Source organism: Triturus cristatus, chromosome 11 (genome assembly GCF_964204655.1).
Source record: "Triturus cristatus chromosome 11, aTriCri1.1, whole genome shotgun sequence".
Lineage (NCBI taxonomy): Eukaryota > Metazoa > Chordata > Amphibia > Caudata > Salamandridae > Triturus > Triturus cristatus.
In genome coordinates, this window is record NC_140594.1 from 418,537,812 (window position 1) to 418,562,164 (window position 24,353).

General features: G+C 44.2%; 1 protein-coding gene across 1 annotated transcript in view; it reads left to right on the forward strand.

Moving 5' to 3' along the window:
* The first annotated feature begins 9,926 nt into the window (after nt 1–9,926).
* Nucleotides 9,927–24,353, forward strand: part of LOC146784353 (uncharacterized) — a 70,218-nt gene continuing 55,791 nt past the window's right edge. Inside the window, exon 1 of the mRNA XM_085636176.1 lies at nt 9,927–10,072. Coding sequence (XP_085492302.1) covers nt 9,955–10,072 — 118 coding nt within the window. The 5' untranslated portion in view covers nt 9,927–9,954. The remainder of the gene's footprint in view (nt 10,073–24,353) is intronic.

Consider the following 24,353-nt stretch of genomic DNA (forward strand, 5'->3'; position numbering starts at 1 on the left):
GGCCTCACAGTGAAAGCCAGCAAATGCCAATATTGGGCAAGGATCGGTGGTCTACCTGGGGCACCAGGTCGGCAGCGGGCAGGTCGCCCCCCTCCAACCTAAGATTGACGCCATCCTGGCCTGGGAACCACCAACCACCCAAACCGAAGTCCGCGCCTTTCTGGGCCCCACTGGTTACTACCGGAGGTTCATCCAAGGTTACGACAGCCTCGTAGGACCCCTCACGGAGCTCACGTCCAAAAGACAACCTAAAAAGGTGCAGTGGACCCCTGCCTGCCAGGAGGCGTTCGACGCCCTGAAACTCGCCATGTGTACAGCCCCTGTGCTCCAAGCCCCCGATTACTCCAAAGAGTTTGTGGTACAACGGATGCTTCCGAGCATGGCATTGGAGCCGTCCTATCCCAGCTCAATGAGAAGGGCCTAGATCAGCCCGTGGCCTTCATTAGCCGAAGGTTACTGCCCCGAGAGCAACGATGGAGCACCATTGAACGCGAGGCGTTCGCCGTAGTCTGGGCTCTAAAGAAACTGCGGCCCTACCTCTTCGGAACCCACTTCCGAGTCCAGACGGATCATCGACCTTTACGGTGGCTCATGCAGATGAGGGGAGAGAACCCCAAAATACTACGATGGTCTATCTCCCTTCAGGGGATGGAGTTCACAGTAGAGCATCGCCCTGGCACCGACCACGCCAACTCTGACGGCCTCTCCAAATTCTTCCGCCTCAGCGAAGAGAACCCCCAAGAGGATGGGTAGTTCTCTCCGGCCTTCAGCTGGGGGGGATGCATGTTGGACCCGGCCTCGTGGCGTGGCCCATCCAGACCTGTAGCGACACCAGACTAACCTCTACACCCCACACGACCCTGACTAACGTAGCCTACCCGACCCAGAACCCGGGGCTACCCACGTCCTCCCCTCCATCTTCCCGACACCGGGCACCCTTCCCCTTCCATCGGCCTCGCGGCCTCCAGTGACCTGGCCCAGCACCCCAGATGGCCGCCCTCGACCCAAGCGCAACCCCGGCCTAGTCGAGCCATGCCGGCTGGGGGGAGAGAGAGCTCCTGGTGAGCAGAAGAGGGAGGAGTAGTTTCATTCACACCTGGCCTCCTCCCAAGAGATAGTTTCGATCGCCCCTCCGGCCACCCTGAGGGCTGGCTCCACGCCTGCTGCATGTCTAAGATCCCCCCCGACCCCGCTTTGAAAGGATCAAAGGGCCGCGTGGCAGGAACCCCCAACAAATGACCCCCAGGCGCTAAGACCCCTGCCCGTGAGGGCTCCGGACATCAAAGAGGAGTCACCCTATAACAAGGGGCGCTCTGGGACCCTCGGCAGTTGAATCCTGGAACGAAACGAGCCCTGCTGACGTGGTCGCGGCTGAAGAACATCCTCCCAAAATCCGACGGAACTCTTGGAACCTCGGTGAGCCCTGCAGACAGCGTCGCGGCTCCACCTGGCAGAGACGTACTTCTGCCTAGAAACATCCGAGCCCTGCTGACGTGGTCGCGGCTCACTTTGCACCCTGGAGAACTCTGAGCCCTGCTGAGCGACTCGCGGCTCCTGGAAGATTGTCCGACCTCCGACACCCTTACTCGAGCCCTGCAGATTTGGTCGCACTCAAGAGACATTCTGGTCCGGCTGGGCCCCAAAGATCGTCTCGTATCCCCCGGCTCGAGGATTGAGAGCCGTGCGCCGGATACGCTCCCGCATTGACCCAGATCCTAAGACTGTCCAACTACCCCTACCCCAACCGAGACTTTGTGAGCCCTTGCTCTACTTGTACATACGCCTCTGCAGATCATAAAGATCCCGCTATTTCTAGATAAAGCATTCGTACGTCAGAATCTACGGTGTGGTGTCTCTGTGTTGCATGGTGCTAAATCAGCGTGTACGATCTTAGGTACGAGACCCAGCCCTGAGGGGGTCTCCTGCCAGTGCTCGGCTACTTCTCCTGGAAAAGGTGGGGCGCAGGGTGGTCAGGTACATATTCTGTCCTTCCCTGAGGCTGGCCCTTCCAACAACGCAGAACTGGAGAAAACGCTGGGACGAGGCGAGGAGTCTGGGAGAGTCCCTGAAGGTGCCATGGAAAATGAGGAGTGGTGCGAGGAATGGTGGATTCCCCCCAGGGAGGACGTCAACGCCGCCATAACTCAGGAGAGTTATGGCCCGGACCGTGAGTGACACCGCATACGAGCCTAAGGGCTAAAAGAGAAGGGAATAGGGTGGGAGTACAAGGGAGCGGGAGGGCGGGAGGGAAAGAACGGGTCACCAAGGCAACGAGGGCACAGTCTGGAAAACGGACACTCAAAAGCTGTCCTCTTTGTCTCTTTCCCCGAGCTTCCTGGGGGACGACGGACAGAGTGAACAGCCCTCCTGCCCAAAGCCAAGGAGAAGACGGACCAAGGGATGGTGGTTAACAAACAGACTCACGCTCAGAAGATTTATTACCCACAACTACTATCAATAAAATACAGCCATTGACAAGCCACTTAAGCCTCCTAGTTTCTTTTTCCGCCCATCCCTCCCACAGGTCCATTTGTGGTGTTATTACTGTGTTACTCGGAGTGTGGTTGCAAATACTTTACACATTGCCTTGGAGATAAGCCTGGCTGCTCGTGCCAAGCTACCGGGTGTGAGCAGGGGTTATCGAGAGTGTGTCCCTCCTTTCCCTGACTAGAAGCAAGGGTCCCTATGGTACCTATCTCAGCCAACTAGAGACCCCCAGTTCTAACAGATGTGATGAAAAAATCCTTGATTTATTGAATCAGGGTCAAAGTGCATGTTAGCTGCAGAGATTCTAAATTCTTCTTGAGTATCTGATTGAAGTTTGATGGGATTTTCGTATACCCTTGTGGAGGATGCCACCACATGAAAGTTTTCTTCCAGAGCCAGAAAGTGAAGAAAAACTGCTTCTGTCTGTGTAAGGGAAACGAGAAGAAGGCCTGACAGAGGTCAATGACCGTAAACCACTCAGCCTCTTGGGGAATTTGGAACAATATCACAGCAGGGTTTGGTATCACCAGTTAGTATGGAACAACAATTTTGTTAATTTTCTTGAGATCTTGTATGCCACTTTTTGTGGGATTCTTGTAAGGCTATAGTCGGAGTGTTACATGGACTCCAATAACGTCTTTTAGAATGCCCTGTTCTATAACGCTCTAGATGTCAGGGGTGATTACTGCAATGGCCTCTGAGGTCATTTTGTAAGAATGGGTTGGAAGAAAAATGCTTAGGGGTTGAATGGTGATCTTTAGAGGATTAGCACCTTTGATGAATCCAATTTCTCTCCAGGTGAAATCCCAGACAACCTCTCTAACTGAATTTCTCAAATTGACCTGAAGGTCTGCCTTAGTAATGACTGGATACAATCTGACAACATAAGCTGTCAGAGCTTCCTGAACTGTTTCCCACTAAAAAAATGTGTTGGTTTGCTTAGACTAAACAGAAATCTCTACAACAACAGGAATACTACATATTTTCACACAACAGTAAATCTTCAACCAGTGAACAAAACCATACTCAGCGTACTCACTCCTGTGCACCAAGGAATGAACTGCTACTGAGTTCAATTAGTACAACTGCACAGGAAAAAGTCCTTGTCCTGCATGCTTCTCCGTAAAAGAGCCCTACCACAGATTTTTTATTTAAAAATGTCCTTTATTTCTTGCTCGCTATTTGCTTTGAACGATTTAAGGCTTCTCAATGTGTGGGCCTAGGCTGAAGTTTTACGTCGTACATTCTTCACCTCAAATTCTCTATTGTAGGGATATAAAAGCTCCCACTCAACGGGAATCATAATCCTCCATCTTTGGATGTGTATTCATGCCACTGACTAAGCCACATGCACGTATGTAACCCTTTCTTGGCTGCCATTTTCCTAGCTGGTGTGCCTTCCAGGGTAAACGTATCCTCTTTATTTATGTCTTTCTCCTTTTTCGATAAGGGATTTACCATTTTTGCAAATTCTCAATCACTCTCCGTTCCAGTCTCCCACACTCTTACCTCTACTGGGTTCACAGTCCGTCCTACAAGAGCAGCGCATTTTTGTCAAAGGTCACCCTTTTACAGCACGAATATGGCGTCCGCCAGCCAATCCCTGTGCAGCACCCTGATGACACAATGCCCACATACTGTCAGAGCTTCCTGAACCGCTTCCCACTAAAAAAATGTGTTTGTCTGCTTTGACTAAACAGACATCTCTATAATGACAAGAATACTACATATTTTCACACAACAGTAGATCTTCAACCGGTGAACATCACTGTACTCAGTGTGCTCACTCCACTGCACCAAGGAATGAACTGCTAACGAGTTCAATTACTGCAACTACACAGGAAAAAGTTACATTCCTATCTTGGTGTAACTGATAGCGCCTCACAGTATACCTCATCCTATCAGAGAAGTTTAACAGTTCAGTATTCTAAATTGATGTACCTCTTCTCATCTCTAAACTGAATGTATAACAATGCGTGCAATTGTCAATCTTAAACAATTAAAGAATATCATCAAAAATGCAATGACTATCACTCCTACAAATCCAAAAGCTAAGGTCATTTAACAGTTATTCTCAAAGCATGTTCACTGCATTCCACCACAATGCCCCCACTACCGCTCCCACCATATATTGCTTCACAACTCATTCATTCTTCAAATGCGTGCAAATCCCTATTGATACTCACATTCTCCTTCTTCGGCCACCTTGTCTCCTGGAACCAGGATCAGGTTGGGTGTAGGTCAATTTGAATCTCAAGGGGAAACCATCTGGACCATGAAGGTACAGTGATCAGTTTTATGGCTAATTGGTTTTGTCAGTTGCTGGTCGGATCAAATCGGAACCATCACCTCTGCTACCAGATTTGCTGGCGCACAACCCCATTTTCAATGATCATGCCAATAGTGGGCCAACAGCTAGGACCAGGAGTGGTGTAATCCAGAGACAGACTTGGGTGCTCCCCGATTTCACCCATCCCTAATACATTTAAAACAAATGTAATATTCAGAACTGAAACATTTTCAATAAGAATGACGGACAAAGGTTACAGTTTTGAAGGTTATGTAAAAAATAAATCAGCAAAATACAGAAAATATGCCATCAAAAGGTTTAGTAGCAAGGCATACAAATCATAAGTATAAATCATAAGTTAAGTTCTTTATGAAATCCATCATAGATTCTCCTTCTAAAGGTGGGAAATAGTGGGTTCAGGGGTACAGTGAAAAGCAAGTCCCTTTACAGGACTTTAGACAATGACTTTCATACATTTCTACACAAGCAAGAAGAAACATTTTACAACAAAATACATTCAAGGATTCTCTCACAGCAGTATTACATTGAATGTAGTCATTCTCATAGTTTACTCAAGCCTGTTAGTAGATTAATTGTACAATGATAGCCAAGGACAGTTGGGATGTCCTTGGTTAGGGAGAGGAGAAGTCTGACACAGTAATCACACTCAATGGGCTTAACATCTGTATGCAGCTCAAACAGAAAATTACCTAAGTTCTTGGATCTGGTTTTGTGAGCATGGTAGTTTATTAACTTGTTTTTGACTGTTTTTTTTTTGTCTTGACACTTTCCTAAGACTGTTGTGTTCCCTGCTTTATATGGAAATATAGAAGTGCTGGAACTTACTATCAACAGACCCGATTCAGGAGGGACATTCCTGATTTTCATAGCCAAAAATAACTTTATTTAGTTGTATCTCACATGAACTTGCATCTGCTTCCATTTCGTTTTCAAAATCTCCTACTTTCCTGTTCTAAAATGTTGTGCAGTACCTTTGTTTCTGGGAAGTGACAGTACTCTCCCATTAAACACATATCACAGAAGACCTGAAAAGTGCAGGTGCTCTCCCTTTCAAATTAAAGAAGTGCAGGCAGCACTTTGTTTGGACTAGGTCCTCCTGGGTCTTAGACCAGGTAGTATTTTAGGACAGATGAGTGCAGGTTCCTGTTTCAGGAATGTGTCTCCCTTTTGCACTCAAAATTAAATGTTCAATTCTTTTATTGCATGTCCAAATAAACAGATTAAACGTAGGATATTCGCAAGTATCTTCTTTAATTTAACTTCACAAAAATATTCCAGTCATATATTTGCTTAGGTGGATTCCGCATGTGTTCTTGAGTTCCAAATGTATTCAAGTTGCCCGGTTGCCCAATGCATTTCGGGCTGTGGAGCCCTTCATCAGGGACCAAACTGTAAAAATGGACACAAGGAATCAGCCTCGTACTTGATGTGGGGTGTATGGAATATGTACAGGTGACGGTGACATGTATAATTACGTGAAAACGCGTTAAAACCAAACGAGCAAGTCAAGAAGAACTTACTGCGGTATGAATCTTTAAGGTGTGCGCGTCGGGTTCAAGTCTTCGTAAACGGAAGTGAAATGGGTGAATAACTACCGACCGTATATAATGTGAACAGCGCGTGAACGTGCGATAGGAGTTCAATGTTAAAACTACTGTGAAGAAAGACTCGTAGTTCGGAGTTAAGTGAACTCGAGCAAAAGGGACAATAAAATGTGCCAAGCATTGGCCAATATCTTAGGATAATTTTTTTGATTTTGGTAACTTTGGGTTGAGAATTTAGATACAAATACACTTCGAGATTCAGTCTGATGTATTGGTTTGTGTTGAAGTAATGTCTGACGTGTAAGTTTGACTGCTTTTGAAATGGCTTTCTCCAAGATTTGTGTAGGGTATTTTCGTTGTTTGAATTTCTCGATGCACGTTCTTTTACTTTGTTCGTATAGCTTGTTGGTGCTGGATATTCTTTTAAGTCTGAGTAATTGGGAATATGGTAAATGGTTCTTGAGAGAAGGTTGATGAAAACTATGGAAGTGTAATAAGTTATTGCGGTCTGATGGTTTAGTGTATATTTGTGTAATGAGACAACCTTTATTGTTCGTTAATTTGTTGTCCAAGAATGTTATGGAATTCTTGCTTATGGAGTGGGTAAACTCAATACGATGATCGACGGTGTTGAGTTTCTCAATGAGGGTTTCTAGACTGTGAATAGAACCTTTCCAAAGGATAAAGACGTCATCAATGTACCTCTTGTATAGGATAAGGTTCTCAACCCATTCTTGTTTACTTAAGATGTTATCCAGTTCAAATTGGTGCATATACAGGTTGGCATACGTGGGGGCGGCACAATTTCCCATAGACGTGCCAGAACATTGGATATAATATTTTCCGGACCATTCAAAATAACTGTGATATAATGTAAAATGAATAAGTTCCATTAGAAATTTTTCAAATCATTGGGTTTGTCCGTAGTCAAGAGAAAAGATTCTATGGCCTCCATTCCTTTATCATGGGGTATCGACGTGTATAGAGATTTGACGTCTATAGTGCAAAGGATTGTACTCGGAGTTACCTGATCTTGAACCGATTCTATGATGGTTAGAAAATAGATAGTGTCCCTGCTGTATGTAGTCATAGACTGTACTATTGGTTGTAGGTGCTTGTCTAAATATCTTCCAATGGGTTCATGTAGTGAATTAATGCTAGAGACAATTGGTCTAAACGGTGGTTTGGTGGCATGTTTGTGAATTTTTAGTATCATATAGATGTAGGGTATCGAGGGGTTGATTTTGATGAGGTATTTCTTGTCATCCTCATTCATGGTTCCGTTTTCAACTTCGGTTTTTACAATTGTTTGTAGAATGTTGGTGAACTCTTTAGTAGGATCAAATGTTAAAGGCATGTAAACGTCTGAATCTTGAATATGTTCATTAACATTTTGTTAGTAGAAGGTTGAATCCATAATAACCAATGCTCCTCCTTTGTCTGCTTGCTGTATGGTAATTTCTGACTTTGCTTCTATTTGTCGAAGTGTTTGTTGTTCTTTTTGAGTTATATTGTTGTTTCTTCCTCTAGTATGGTAAGATATTTTTCTCAATTCTTTACACACAATGGTTTCAAAGGCATCTAATACTTTGTGGCTGATTGGAGCCATATATGAACTCTTGTTGCGAAGTCCCATTAGTGCGTTGTCGCGAGGTTTATAGGAGGCATCCATGACATTTTGAAAGAAATGTTTCAATCTGAGTAAACGCATGAATTTGAAAAAACGAATTTCTGTGTCTAACTGGTTGGAATGGTATGTAGGGACAAACAATGTTCCTTTTTGTAGGGTTCTGATTTGAAAATCCGTTAGATGGTGACTTGAAATATTTATCACGAGATTTTCTGACTGCGAGTACTCTTTGCAACTGGTTTTGTTGGTATTGCTTTTCGTCCTGGCTCTTCTTGTGACTTTGGGCCTAACCCTAAAAAATGTTGTCCGTTGTTGTTCGCGGAAGTAGAAGGACCTTCTGTGGCTGGTTCTTGTAAGTCACCCGTGCTTGGGGGGGGGGGGGTAATTTTGGTGTGTGGATCAATAGGTGCTCTGGACGGTCTACTGCTAGTTAGGGAATCATCTGAAGATGTGGCATCTGTAGCCGATGCACGACCAGTCTGTTTGCGTTGTTGTCTTTTATTAGCATATACCTCAGCCCAGGTATATACTTCTCCTAACTTGTAATCAACTGTATCTCGTGTGAATTTTCTGATTTTACTTTCGTTGATTTCCTTGGTATATTCCTCTAGCTGTTTGTTGAGATCTGCTAGTGTTGCATTCCAATCTTCGACTGTAAGTTTTGTGGAAATTTCTTGTTGCAGTTCAGTGATTTCTCTGTTTAGATCATCAAGTAATTTAGACAATTCCTCAACAATAAGTAAGATAAGGTCCAATGAGCACTTATTTAAAATAGCTTCCCATCTTTCAGTGAATCTTGGGTTGTTTTTACATAATGTTGATTTTAAAGCAATTCTTAAGCCTCTCGGTATACGCTGTACTTTATGGTACCTGATCAAGGTACTGGCGTGAAGTCTTTGATTAATGGCTCTTCTAGAAGTGTAGAGTAATTGTTTTATGTTGGATTGAATTGACGTAGTTCTAGTGCTGATTCCTGCTGTATCCTCAAATAAAGCGTATATACGTTGTGTTTCTTCCGGGGTGTACACAAAGGTGTCGGCTCTACATTCAGTAGTTTTTGCGATTTCATCCATTGGTTTTTGTGGGTGTGTGCTCTGCGTCACTCAGATTGGGGAATGATTACAAGAAAGAACAGAGTTAACGCACTCCAAAATAATCACAGTAGTACGTGAGTTAATCAGGTCGTAGGTGCAATAGGGTAAATCCCCCTGAGTAGGGATATGAAAATGGATGAGTGCACGTTCCTGTTTCAGGAATGAACGTGCACTCATTAACATTTGATTAACTCACGTACTACTGTGATTATTTTGGAGTGCGTTCACTCTGTTCTTTCTAGTATTTTAGGACGGACTTTGAAACAGGTCACTATCGGGCACTATATTCATGTTCTTAACAGTACTGGGAAAACACTTACGATTTCTGAACAATTAATTTAATAAATGTTCAGGTAATCCATGTAAGTGATTTAGTTCCCGTTTATATTTCACGTTTTACTTAATCTTGTTGCTTGCCAGGATGTTGTGTTTTTGTACCTTTTTCGCTCAGCATATTACTTCTGTACAGCTCATACTTTGATATGAATCGCATCCTTATTATTACGTATCTAAGAGAAGGTAAGATCATTGTATATTTGAAAGATTTTTTTCCAGAACGGTGCTACTAAGCGCTATGAAAGGAAAATAAATGACATTTAAATGAAAAATGTACTACAGGCTTGATCACTGAGATGTTAACAAAAGTACAGGATTTCGTTGTTTGATACATCGTATGAACGAACAATAAGGCAAACAGAATGATGTTCTTGTGTGTGATACGGCCCCGTTCCTAAATGTAACACTTCAGTGCAAATCCTCTTCCATCTGTCACGCGACCCACAGTTCTTGGGCTTTGCCTCTTCCAAGATGGTCTCAGCTGTTTGTGTTGCTGGGTAGTCCGCCCTTTTTATCGCTAGTTGCAGGAGCATGCGCAGGAGCTGGGGCTGAATGCGGAAGTGTCTGCATATTAATGTTTGCTGTTTGCTGCTGGTCTCCATGATAACGATGCGTCTCCTGGTGGTAATTGTGTTATTGAGCGGGGTCCTGGCCATTGGGAACTCAAGCGGTAAGTAGAAGTAGGCGGGGCTGGATAGGACGGTAGGGGGTGAAATAGATGTTGGGTTATTCTGTGTCTTTGAGGGGGGTCTCAATATATATGTATTTACACTGGGACGGTTTCCCGTGTTATTTTTTAGGCAGCGTTGGTCATTGGGGGTTTGGTGAATCTGAAATGTGGAGGGAAGGGTAATCGTGTGAGTGGACAATGGGGTGGTACTAATGACCAAAAGACAGAAAGTAGGCGTAGGCTAGGATTACCATTCGGGGGCTAAAAAGATCAATTAACCATCCTGTTGCACGTTAGGCTAGAACCAAACCTCCATTTCACCCCTTGCTTCACCCGACCTCCACTCTCTGACTCTTAACATTCCCCTTGATCATGTTCAACGCAGTGCACGTAGATTGCATATAAACTCTGTCTTTAGCACTGATTTGTTCACCCGAACCCGACCCGTTTCTTTTACAACAGTTAGTGCACTACCCCTTTCCTTCAGTGTGTCCCACATTGAACGTTGTGTTATCCCCTGAGCCATGTACGTTATCCACTTACACGTCTGATTTGGGTCAACCTTTTAGCCAACTCTTATCTTGCTTGCCCTGTCACGCTTCAATTTTAGTGTAATTTGTTTACTTTTTTAAATCTGAGGGCTTTGTGAGGAAATACCCAAACCATTTCGTACCCTACTGAGGTTTTAAGAAAGTATGATGGTAACAGAGTCAGGCGTGGAGCTCCCTTATCTGCCATTCATTTGATGCGTCTGTTCTTCTAGTATTCAGTTGAAGGCCATCTTGTATAGACCGGTTTTCAGGTATTTCCTGAAGTGCAAGCAGTTAGGATCTGCGCTCAAACCTATGTTCGACCTATTGCACAGCCTGGAGCCGCCAACCTGCCTACATGTTTCACGCTCTTGTAAGCTTGTTGGTTGATTGTGTGCGCATCTGCAAAGTACAGGTTCCTCTTCAGCTAGGGTGATAAGACGTCCCGGTTTTCACCGGACAGTCCCGGTTTTCGGCGGACTTTTCTGGTGTGCCGGACAGCGGCACATTTCTTAATTTTGAACAAATGTTCCGGGTTTTGGGACGAAGGTCAGGTAACTGCAATTTTAAGGAGAATTGGACGGCACGATCTCCTTACACGGGCGCTTCATAAGAATGCAAAAATTATGCTATTTATTCAGTTTCCGTCAGGCAGCACAGGCGGAGTTTGGCTGCATGCTCTCAGCAGATGGGAGACCAGGTGGGGAGGAGAGCATAGGGTGGTGGTCCTGCCATAGATACTGTTAGCTAAATATAGTATTGTAAATGTATGCCTATATATATATTACCTACTGGCGGTCGCCAGTAGGTAGTTATAGTTAGGACCACGTTTCCATAGGAAATCCGCAACATTCTATTTTGAATAACTTTTGCGCCGGTCGACGAATCCTTGCGAATTTTTCAAAATAGGTGGGGCGCTACGCTCCGCTCCTACCCTGAAAGTCTCGGGGGGGATTCGTCAAGCGGGGGCTGAGATAAAAGGGGGGTCCCAAAACGCGTTTTTCCCATGCATTTTTCCATAGGACCTTTAGACACAGCTACAGCCCGAACGGCTGAACAGAATTACTTGAAATTTGGCAGAGAGGTAGTCCTCAGGTCAAGGAAGTGCCTTTTGTAGGTTTGGTGTAAATCGGTGACGTGCGTGAGCGCGATTCTGATTGGCTGTTAGATCTTAGTAAACATTCGAATCGGTCGAAACCAGGAAGCGGCGGCCGCCATTTTCTCTCTCGCACTCAGAGTGTGGATTAAAAAACAAAGGACAAAAACATGTAAAGGAGCTGTTTAGCCAGCTCCAAAGCACCTAGCCATGTTGAGGGAGTCCCCAAAGATCCCCCAAGGCCGAAAACGGAAGTTTAATTTTTTTGGTAATTTCGCCGATTACGCTTACCGTACGCGTACGGTAAAAAATTATTTAAAAAAAAAAACCATCCACACCCTCCCCACCCCGTGTGCAAATGGTGCCCGAAGGACACCATTTGTGCATGGCTTATTAACCAATAAAAGAAATAAAATATAACCTTTCACAACGAAGCGCATCATATGTCCTCCATGTGCGCACGGTGCGCGAAGCGCATCGTGCGTACATGGCCCATCTAGCGTAACGTGGGCACGCGGTGCGCGTAGCGCACCGCGTGCCCACCGTGCGTGCACGGCACTAACTGCGTAAAGTGGGCGCGCGGTGCGCGAAGCGCACCGCGTGCTCACTGTGCGCGTACGGTGCGCGATGCGCACGGTGCGCGCACGAAACGAACTGCGTTAAGTGGGCGCGCATGCCACGAATGGCGTAAAGTAACTTAGCATTTAAAAAACCGTACAAATTCACTGAAAAAACCATAGGTTTCACACACGTTATAGTTAGGAATTAGCATTTAAAAAACCTAGCAAATTCACTGAAAAAAACCATAGGTTTCACACGTTATAGTTAGCGGAAATTTTACTGATAAAAAACCAATGAAATTCCCCCGTTATAGTTAGTGCAGGAAACTATAACTCACGCGACCGCAATCTTCTGCTGATGACATATGTGTCTTTATGAAAAAAAAATATTTGTAATATATGTATAGCTAAAAATTTATGGAAGAAGACATGGGCAAATAAGTGTCTAAATACAGTATTAGCATCAGCAGAGGATTGCGGTCGTGTGAGTTATAGTTGCCTACAGTAACTATAACGGGGGAATTTCATTGGTTTTTTATCAGTAAAATTTCCGCTAACTATAACGTGTGAAACCTATGTTTTTTTCAGTGAATATATATATATATATATATGTGTGTGTGTGTGTCCACACGTTTAAAAGTCTACTGTATATATGTTTATATAGGTACATATTTACAAGGCTACGCAAAAACTGGGACAAGCCAGATATTAAAGTAAGACTAAAGGCTTTAGTCCTACTTTTATTTGTGGTGTTTCCAGTTTTTTTGGTTCTCAAAATCTGGTCACCCTAGCTTTGCCCCACTGTAAATGTTGCTGTTATCTAGGCGTGCAATCACTTGAACTCTCAGTAAGCCCAAACAACGCTCAACCTTAAAGAATGGGAGGATTTTATAGACTAACGACAGACGTTAGTTGATTATTTTTTTTTTTTTTTTATATATATATATATATATATATATATCACCTAATTCAGCTAGGAATTTGCTAGTGGGTCTCTTATATAACCCCCTTGAAGATTAACTCCATAGTGATATAGGCACATGTTTTTTTTAATAAATCGTAACAAGAAACATCATCCAAAATTATTCTTGAATCTTAGTGCAAAGCTTTAGAGCACAAAATAACAACTTTTGGAGGCACTGTTTTTAGGAGAATGCAAATGTATTCTAAATGGCAAGCATATTATACTCCGACTCTTTTTCACAGTAGAAACCCGAATATCTCGGATCATGCCTTAGATATTCCGAGCCTGCAAACCAGTCCCACATGATATGCAGCACCATTATAAGCTTGGCTGCAAATGGTTAGAGGTAAACATCAAGATATGTCAAATCATCATATACCATATCGACGTACATAATTGGGAATTAAGTACAGTAAACTTATATCTATCTCTATATTCTGATCTTCTCTCTAACTATTAATTAAGACATTGTCCACCATTCACACCAAAATTAACTGGTCTTGCTTAGTTGAAGCTCACCCCCTTTGTTGAGGACCTGTAGTTCCTCACCAGAGTTAGGGTAGAAAGCAGGAGAGAGCGAGAAAGTCAGACATGGTGAGTAGAGAGATAAAATAACCTTAACGTTATTTCTACCAATGATCCTGGAGTAAAGCAGCGTTCTGTGCTCTGCTTCCACAATACTGATCTGGCCACAGATCTATTCTGGCATATACAACTAGTGTCTCACTGCAGCAGATGTATCAACAGCCAAGAGCAGGCGATTAAGCAAACACCACAGGCTATGCCTGGCCTATCTATTGGAATTCTGAGAAGGGCTTAGGATCAAATAGCACATTAGTCCTATAAGTCCCAAACTACTATAATTTGCGATTGTGTTAATGAACAAGCATGAAACTGACATCTTTTCTACTGTCTCTTCCTAATTCTGGGCTGTGCAAATGAACAAGCCTATTACAGAGATGCAGCCAAAAGTTAGGAGCTCTAGAGGCAACCTCTTGATGGGCTCAAAGAGAGAGGAAGATCCAAGTGAGATGGAGAGTTTAAAATACACTGAAGTCATATTTTAAGTGTATGAGATACCATAGTCTAGAAAACGCGAGGGGATGTGGCGGCGGGTCAAAAAGAGATTTGACTAATACCTCTCAGCGCCTTCCTGGGCTTCGACCTAAGGGGGTGAAGTCCCCTCTCTAAATATAGTGGGTGGGTACACAGTACACCCACTTTCACCCACCTCTTTTGCACTGGATTTAACCACTCTAGCAAAAGCTCAGGATGTTGGTCAGAAAAAAGAGTAGGGCCTATATAGGCAATAATTTAAACTAGCAAAGCTGCATTTTCTTAACTAGTTTTTCACCTGCCAAAAAATAATGCATTAAAATTATTCATGCACCTGCATATTCATCATGTAATACGTTTTTATTTCAATAACAAACTCTAATTCAATGGCATTATTGGATTCTTAATGTTCTCCCTGAACAAAAGGTGTCAGTTTACCTTTTCTATTGTTTACCATTAACCTCGTGATTTCAAGTACATTGCATATTGAGAAAAAAAATACTTTTATTTTAGATGTGCCTAAAAAAAAAAAGATAGAGGATGTCCACTCTTGACTATAGCATTAACTGGAGGAGCAACAGATTGGCGTTAAATTGAACAAGACTGTTTCTTATCATTGGAAATTGTTGGGCCGCCATCAAACAGACCCTCCAACAGCAGACTCTCAAGCTTGTTTCAATTTATACCAAGTTTATAATACGCAATCCATCTGTGGGCAACTCCTAATCTGGAAAGACTTGTAAGTCTTTATTTTTAAGGCATGTCTCTTTTGGTGGCAAGTGCTATTTGGCCTCTACTAGGGTTGATCATTTCACTCAGTAGTTTGCAAATATGTAGTTTGTTCTAAACCCCAGGACTCTTATTTTATATATAATTCGAGTTCGTATTCAAAGAAATTGAAGCTTCAAGAAATATGTTTTCACCTGCCTTTTTGTTACGTCCACAGCAGACACATTTTTTTGCTCAGGATGTATATAATATGCCAACAATGTTTCTTAAGGCATTTGATAGTGTTTGTTATATACATTATCTAGAGCAGTAACTTCAGGGCTGTAATTTTAGTTTGGGTAGTTGGCATAAGTATTATAAGTATTCATCCTTCAGTTGTCCTTATTACCATACGATCACAGGTCTCCTGCAACCCAGGCACTGGGGAAATCTGTATCCCTGTCTGTCTAGGAGGAATCACTTGAGCAAGCTCCTTGGCATAGACTTTTCATGATTATTGGTATCTGAGAATTGTTATTATTTAGTGTAAATGAGACATAATTGTGGTTCATCAAAATGCACATGTTCTTTAAGGAAGCTCAAAGAAAAACATATATTTGTCAAACATTAATGCACATAATTGAATCAACACTAACCACTAAGTACTTGTTGCACAAAAAATCAAGTCAAACCCAGCATAGAGTGAATGAGAATACTAGATGGCACGTGAGACACGGTGGTCAGAGAGCCTTCTGCTAGTTTTAGAAGCAGCAGCTGTGAAACAGCTAGAGGGGAGGCTAACTCCAGGAAAGAGCAAGCCTAAGCCTACAAACTAGGTTACAATACTAATTGAACAAACAAATAGGAATAGGATAGAGTGAGCATGTAAGCTTCCCGAGGCTCAGTTTACAATTTAAGGGCAAATCAAACCTCTGCCATTGACATGATTTTTCAGACCACCAAACACACATAACAAGAATGATGCAGTGGGACAGACATTGAGGACAGCAGGATACATTACTGTTTCAGATCTCATGATCAGCATTAGAAGTTTAACTTCCCCCCCCCCCCCCCCCCCCGTGGGTGGGCTACAGGCCCCGTCAACCTCCACCTGTTTTAGGGAGTTAGAGCGAACAACTTGTATATTTCTACTGTATTGCAGTAGTCAAAGTAATCTCTCCTGGCAGTCCTTTTATTACCTGCATTCGAACACTGGCTGCTTGCAGGGATCTCAAGGCGCTCTTCCTGGAACTCCAAACACATAGCCGAGATTATTGTGCAATGACTGAATTTATTTAACCCATTGCTGTAAGCAATAAGGTTTACCAGTGAGGACTTCTGTGACAACTCCTCAATGGGTAACTCCCTGTATCATATTGTAGTGCTGGGACGCACTAGCTAGTGCAGCCATGCGCTTTATACATTTGTTTTGATTGATTGATTGATTGATAGAGTTTGTGCATGGAAGCCAGTTTCCTGTTAGTGGGTGTAACCTTTTATTTATTACTGGCACTGTTTAGTTGTAAATCATGTAGGGTTATCAGTGTTATTTATATCCGTGTCATTGTACAAATCACTGATACCTAAATTATCAAGATTTTGGCGTGGATCAGAGTAAGCCCAAGAAAAGAAGGATAACCAACCTTATTGATCGAGGAAGCCTCGCTCCTATAATGTGACATGCTTCATCGTAGGCAACCTCTCCCCACCCTGGTAGGACAATACCTCCATGGTAGATTCGACCTCCTAGTAAACCCGATGAAAGGAGTTCTTGAATAAGATAATTTCACATCAAGAAAAGGGGTATCCAGATAAAGTTGAAAGTACCTAGAGGTAACCGGGTTTTCACCGTGATTAGTTGTGACCTGTGGTGCATCTGAAACCAACCAGGCGATGGAATGAGAGCACAATATTTAGTGAAAGAAAAGTGTGTGCAATTTTTTGTGCTTCTGATTTCTTTCCCTCCCACTTCCTCAAAAGAGACCCCTCCCCGGTCTTCAACTTGATGACCATTGGGACAATGCTGATGCCTTCTGGGCATGGCATGATGGCCACTTCAAAAGGCTGTGCCCCTTTCATTATTTCTGCATGGCAAGGTGGCTGCTGCAGGCCCTCGCACCCTGTTGTACCAGTAAGTATATGTCCTTGGGAGCGAGCTGCTTCTCATGCGCTTTGTGAATGGCAAAAATAGTAATTATATAGCCATTCAGGCCTTGGCGGCACACCACCCAGGATTATATGCTGCATAGCTAAGCACTTATAAGGTCCCAAAGGCGAGACCTATTGGCTATGCCAATGCTTGTTCAGGGATGTCAGTGTGGTTAGTACAGATTGCACTGATATCAGGGAAGTGCATTGGCAGGATAGAATAAATATAAACATCTAAAGTTCCCTAACATCATTCACCAAGCACACACACTCTTCCCAGGCCCAATACAAAAAACCCTTGCAGCTTTCTTTACAGCTAATATCTAAGCACCACAAAGGTGGCAAGTACTGAAAAATAAACACTATAGTTCTCCTGAAGATACTTCACCACAACATTATGCAAGACTACTGTAACACATCTCATTGGACTAATTCTACCCGTCAGAATGGTTTAATTCCAACAGCTAGCTCATCCCCAAAAAAAATCATTCTTGCCCTCCTTTCATACTTTATTTAAAGAACTGCTAACCCTTCAAACACCTACCACCCTTTCCATACCTCTTGAAATTGCTGTTTCCAAAACAGTCCTAAACCTCTTCCCCATCATACATGGAAAATATTTTTAGAAGAAATAAAATAATTCAGCAAATTGGCCAATCACTGATGTTCTGTTTTCAGTAAAACTCAGAGAACCCACGAAGACCAGTTTCTCATCAACATGGAAAAAAAAGATAGGCTGATCACAGGTAGGTTTAAGGCAATCTAACAGTGTGGAATGTACACTCATTTTTAGGTCTCACTAGCGTAAGGCTGAGCGCAGGCGCAGTCTCGCTGGCGAGATTAAATGAGATGTGGGTATTTCTGTAAGGGGCATTAAGCCCCGCCCCTCTTTTCCATTGGCTGGCGTCACCGTTTATGCTAAACGGTGACCAGCCATTGGAAAAGAGGTGTCGGTGACGTATTTGCTTGGCTTTTCGAGCCGTCCCATTCGGACGGACTCGCTTGCTTTGCGTTGGTCGCAAAAGGTTTCTTATCATTATGGGGCCAAACACATGGCCCCATAAAGACAAGAAACCTTTTGGCAGGCGAGGCCAGCAGGAAAAGCCGAGCAAATACGTCATGGCGTAATGGCGTCCGCTTGTTTAAACTGAGATGAGATAGAGATCAGCTGCTGCGGAGCGGCGGTTTGTTTTGATGGCGGTGGAGGAAGTGAACCGCGCCCATGTTCTGAGCCGGCGTATGGAGGAAACAAGGAGAGAAAGGCGAGATCAAGAAGGCGGCAGGATGACGGCCACAGTGAGACTTAGAGAACGGGCCGAGTGTATTCCTCAGCATATATCGTTCTCCTCGAGGCCTCCCCTAACCCCACACGTTCCTCGGATCTGCCTATCAGCGAGGAGGAAGGTTCGCGGGGTTTCCGTTGTGATTCTGCGCAGCTGTATCGGCTCGCCCTCACTCGCTGTTGCTAGGGAACAAGGAAGAGCTGACGACGAAGAGAAGATGGACCTTGCCCTGTTGCTAGGCGACAGTCGGGAGCTGCATCGACTATCGTGGCTCCCGCCTTCCGGGCAGGTGAATTCTGCGCTGCGGGCAGATGTTTTTTTCCAAACGGGTGAGAAATCTGAGATGGCCTGTCAACCTCCTGTTTCCATGACATTGAACAGATCTCGCTCTTTTCCCATTACAGTGGTCAGACCCTTCTTACTGTTCCAGGCCCTGCTCCGATTCCATTACACGGGCCAGACCGCGCTTAAACTAGTCACTCTTCTTGCGTTACACTGGTCTGATCTCGCTCTGCTTCCATTACAATGGTCAGTCCGTTCTTACTGTGTCAGAGCCTGCACTCTCTCCCTTACACTACCCATACCTAGCTTATGCTAGCCAGACCTCGCTTTCTTTTTCCGACCTTGCTCTAGTTCCATTACACTGCCCATCAACGCCTACACCCGTCAGACCTCGCTCTGGTTCCATTACACTGCTAAGATCTCAGCCTAGTTCCAATATGCTGTTAAGATGTTGCTTCAGGTGAAATCATGGAGGGCTGCAGCTGGCTTTAGAAGCGGCAGAGCGGGCTGGAAGGGAGAGCCAGGGGGGCAGGGACGGAGCCGCGGCGCAGAGGCAGTGGCAGAACGGCAGCAGTCAGGCAGGTTCCAGGGTTCCAGTGCTTTGTGTGACTTCTAGACTCTGCCAAGCCAGGCACGTTTTGGCTCGTGGGCTGCTTCCCTGTTGCTGCCTCACTGATGATACACAACGGCTCCCCCGGCGGAGGCAGTAGCCCCCAGCAGCATGGCAGAATTTATTGAGCTAATCAGACCTTCAGAATGTATAAAAGGTGAGGCGTTTCACCCCTCGGGGTCTCAACCGAACATCCTGGCCTCTCCTTCCTTGCTTCAGCTACTCTAGCTCTCCACTCCCACTTCTGTCCACAGTCCCCTGCCTTCTGCTGCACTTACAGTCCAATGGGTTTCAGCCTCTGCTTCTCACATATAGCCTCTGTCCTCTGTTGCCTGCCCCTCGTCACCAAAGTCTATTCCAGTGTCTAAACAGAATTAAAATATTGGAGTATACATACGCAAATATATGCAAATGCTCTATAGGCAAACGTATGCCTGGTCATTCAAAATGTACTTGTCATTTGCTGCTTGAAATTGTGTGATATTTAATTGTGCAGCTTAATTCATTGCAGTGCCAATTTATACTTGAAAGGGAGCCGTTTATAAAAGTGACCTTATTTTTTAATTTAACAGTTATAGCCTAACCAAACAAGCATTTGCAATGCAATAGGTCTCACACTTTCGAAACTTTAATGGCAATGACTTTTATTTATGTGCACTTTGTACTCATAGTCGTTGCTTGAAGGTTTTCAAAACACATAAATAAAAGGCATTGTCGTTTACAATGCCAATAGCTCAAAATCTCGCAAATGCGAGACCTAATGCATTGCAAATGCTTGTTATATTTGATTTCCTCAAACAAGAGACAAACAACTGTATTGTCCAAACCAAGAGTTAACCTCTCTTTCTGGCCTCTCAAGGCCCTGGAACAGATAGAGGAGACAAGGGAGGAAATTCATCTTGTTGGCGTTTATGTGACCTATCCATGATATATATGCAGGGCTCCATTTTTAGGTTGAGCCTAACGGCAGCGCGCATGCGCTGCTTTCTCTGCGAGGCATGCTGTATTAGAGAATGAAGTGGAGGCCCCGCCCACTCTCCGCCCATACTTGTCATTGGCTTGTGTCTGTGTCCTTCCTAAATGCTGGCTTCTGATTCGGAAATGGGCTTGTTAGTCCTGCCTTGGTACCACCTTGTCTCCATTTGGTTCTGCCCATAAGGACTGGACCTTTTACTTTGCTTGCTACATGGTCTGCATTATAAGGGGGTGAGCACTATTTTGTTTATTGAAAGTGATGGGGACAATGGCGGCCAATCTTGTAGTACTGCGCTGTGCGCTCTAAATTGTATGCTGAGCGCAACGTCCGCTTTAGGGGCACTGCTCGCAGTTTGCATTTAAAAAAACGCTTTTGAGCGCAGCGCCTGCTTTAGGGACACCGCACTCTGTTTATTTTTTATTTTGTCAAACTTTAATACTGAGCGTGGCGTCCACTTCAGGGACAGTGCACTCGTTTTCTTTTTTTGCTTCCCTAAAACGAGCATTTGCACAAGCATTTGCAATGCAATAGGTCTCGCATGTACGCAAGTTTAAGCTATGCTTTTTATTTGTGTTTTAAAAATCAAAACATAAATAGAAGGCATTGTCATTTACAATGCCCAATGCCCATAGCTCAAACTCGCGTAAATGTGAGACCTATTGCATTGTAAATGCTTGTTTAAAATCGGTTTTGAGCTGTTGCAGTAAAGGGGGGAAATTACCTTTGAAAAGGTCTGTTAATTTAGGGGTGATTTTAATACCCAGGTAAGTGATTTCTTTGCGGGCGCAGCAAATGGTAAGCTTTCCTTAATCTCCATCATTAGGGCTTGTGGCATAGTAAAGTTGAGTAGGAAGGATTTGGAGAGATTAACACCCTGCCACTCGTTCGAAAAGCTGCAGTTCGGCCTGTATGGCCGTTAGGTATTCACTAGGATTGGAGTTAGGCATCAGCACATCGTCTGCAAAGAGCGAGATTTTATGTTCACCTGGGCTGAATCTAATACCGCTGATCCCCGGTTTGGATCTAATCTTGGTTTTGAATGGTTCAATACAGACGGCGAAGAGCATAAGAGATAGGGAGACAGCCCTGCCTTGTGCCCCGGGAGAGCGAAAAAGTCTGAGGCCACTCCGTTCACTAGCACTGGGGATCTCGGAGAGCAGTAATTCACTTGCACCGTACCCAGGAAGGTCTCTCCAAACCCAAAGCGGCGCAGGGTGCGCATTAAGGACCAGTCGACCCGGTCGAAGGCCTTCTCCACATTCAATGAGAGAAGGGCTGCTGGGATGCGTTTCTTTTGAACTTTGGATCATCCTACATAAATTATCATGGGTCTGGCGGTCCTTGATGAAACCCGATTGGTCGGGGTGAATTAAATGAGTTAAGATATCTTCTAGTCTGGTGGCCAAGATGTTAGAATATAATTTAGGGTCCAGGTTCAAAAACGCTATGGCTCTATATGAGGGGCATCGCTGTGGATCTCTCCCTGCCTTGGAGATTACAGTAATTAGTGCCTCCCCCATAGAAGGAGATACTGGTCAGGTAGTTGGGATGGCGTTGAAGAGGTCAGTGAGATGGGGGGTTAACTAGGCAGTGAATGTCCAATAGAACTGGGCAGTCAACCCATCAGGTCCTGGGGCATTTAGAAGTTTGAAGCCATCTATTGCTCTCTAAACCTCTTCGTGGGAGATAGGTCTGCTGAGCTTGTCATTCATGGTCTGGGAAATCTGCGGGAGCTCTAGGGTGTCCAGGTACTGAGATTGTTCCTGCTCTAAAAGTAGCTTTGCTACATAGAGTGAGCGGTAGAAATCACTGAAGGCCCTGGCCTTTCCTTCCTCACTGAAGAACCAGACCTTATGGGCCTGGCGGCGCAGGGTACGCCTTAATCTCCTGAGTTCACCTGCTTTGTTGAAGAGAGACACAGGACACTCTTTTAAGCGTAGAAGATCAGGTTTATTAGCTGCAGCTAAGTACAGTTGTCCCAGAAGTGCACCCGGTATGTTCTTAGGAGACTGCCACTTTACTCCATGGCGCACAATCTTTTTATAGCGCATAGATTCACCAAGAACACACCCAATGCATACATGTTTAGCCAATGGGAAGAGTTTGAAAACAAGATATAGCCAATGCGAAAAGTTTAAAAACAAGATAACAAGTAACCGAAATAAACCTCTCTTCCAACTGTTTAATCAGTTAATCAGGGGTCGTCTCTTCAACTCAACTTGCAGGTGGCAGGACATTTGTATGCTTTGGAGGACAGTTGTGAAATGAGAGAATAAAAGTAGAGAATAGCGAAGGCCAGAAGATAAGATACGGCATGAGAAAAATACTAAAGGCTAACAGATAGTTGATATAGAGATTAGGTAGTCCAGACAAAGATTGTGGTGGTGGTGGTGTCTGAGATGGGTTTCAAGACAAGGACGGAGGGGGTTTTTGACACGTTGCAGTCTAAGGGGCAGAGACACTTTGTGAATCGAGCAGCCTGTGTAAAGGCAACACAAAATGGAGGTGAATGTAAAATGGAGTCGAAATTAAAGAACCTCAGACCCTCCTTTTGCCATTACGCAGGCAAATCCTAATTCATTGCTAGGTGAGCATTTTCCATTCTACACATTTCATTTAAGCAGGTATATGTAAGCTATCAACAGGGATACAAAGAGAACAAAGCATTGGGTCATAATTAACATTCAGATAGCAGAAGAAAGTAATGACCACTATTACAAACGGGATTATCATTTTTTCACAACCCTAGGCAAAAGCAAATCCTAAAATTATTTAGCGAACCTTTTCAGGGCTCCTATGCATTTCAGTGACTATTGTATACTCGGGTGAAACAGTGGCGATCCTCATCAATGCTCTCAGGTGAAATGGGGATACTCTTCAACAGAGAATAGACTTCATTCTGCTTTTACTAAACAGAATACTACTCTAAAACAATGCCAGTAAAACAATAAGAATCAGTCTCCTAACACCCATTCTATGCAATTGCACGGGAACCCCTTGTGCAACCATAACTATGCCAAAGTCCGTTCTAAGCCTCTCTGGTAGGCTTCTATCGTCCATCAAATCTGCTTCTGTTGTTTTCTTTCGCATTGGGCCTCTTCATTCAGGCCTTCAATGAAAATAGTGCTTCTCAGTATCCGTTGGAGTGCCCTCCTGGCAAAAGCTCACAGCTCACTCGAAAGTCTCAATGTCTCAAGGCAGTGCACCAATATATTTCCTCTGCGGCAGGCACTACAGATATTGTGCTCTTCGTTGGTCATGGGCACAGATCATCTCGTGCAGACCCAAGTACTATTAATCAGAAAGAGCAACAGACTTTCACGCTCAGCAACACTTTCAGACTCCAACACTCGCTATTCAGTGTCAGAGGATGTTTGGGCTGCTCTTTCATTGAATTTTCCTTTCATCATGTAGTGCCTTAGATCCTCCGGTGCACTGCCCTTCCGTTGGAGCAAAGAAAAAAAGAGGGGCGGTGGCCAAAACTCAGGCCAAGGGGCTCAAGGGACTGCACACTGTCAGAGGTTACCAGCACATGACGGGTAGAAAACTGAAGCCTCAAACCAGCCCTGCTATCAACAACAGGGATCCTTCTCTTTCGCTCTTTTACACTGAAACTCTGGTTTTGTGATGGCCAACGCCGTCTGATGGAGCAAGTACGATGCTTTGGAGAATCCATTGATGGCGCGCTGGCGATCGCTGTCCAGCCTTGCTACTTTCTGGGTGCTGGGACTGTAGGGCCAAGACTTCCGCCTTTCATCTGTAGCTGTCACCGATGGGAATTGGGCTTAAATCAGTGTTCTGCGGGTTATTATGACTTAATTCCCGCAGAATCTAGTGACATAGGAAATGTGACACAGTTGTTAGTTTCCTTCAATTTAGTATAAGAACAGTTCATTGTATTTAACAATGGGACTGCAAGCAGGTGGCCTGCAATCTGCGAGGGAGTGACCATATGCCATGGGACAACTCTGATCTAGAATACACTGTCATTCTCAAAGGCAGTACTTCTAGTCTCTTCAATTGGGTACCCTTCATTATCCTCTGCCATCTAAGGGTAGATAGTTACAT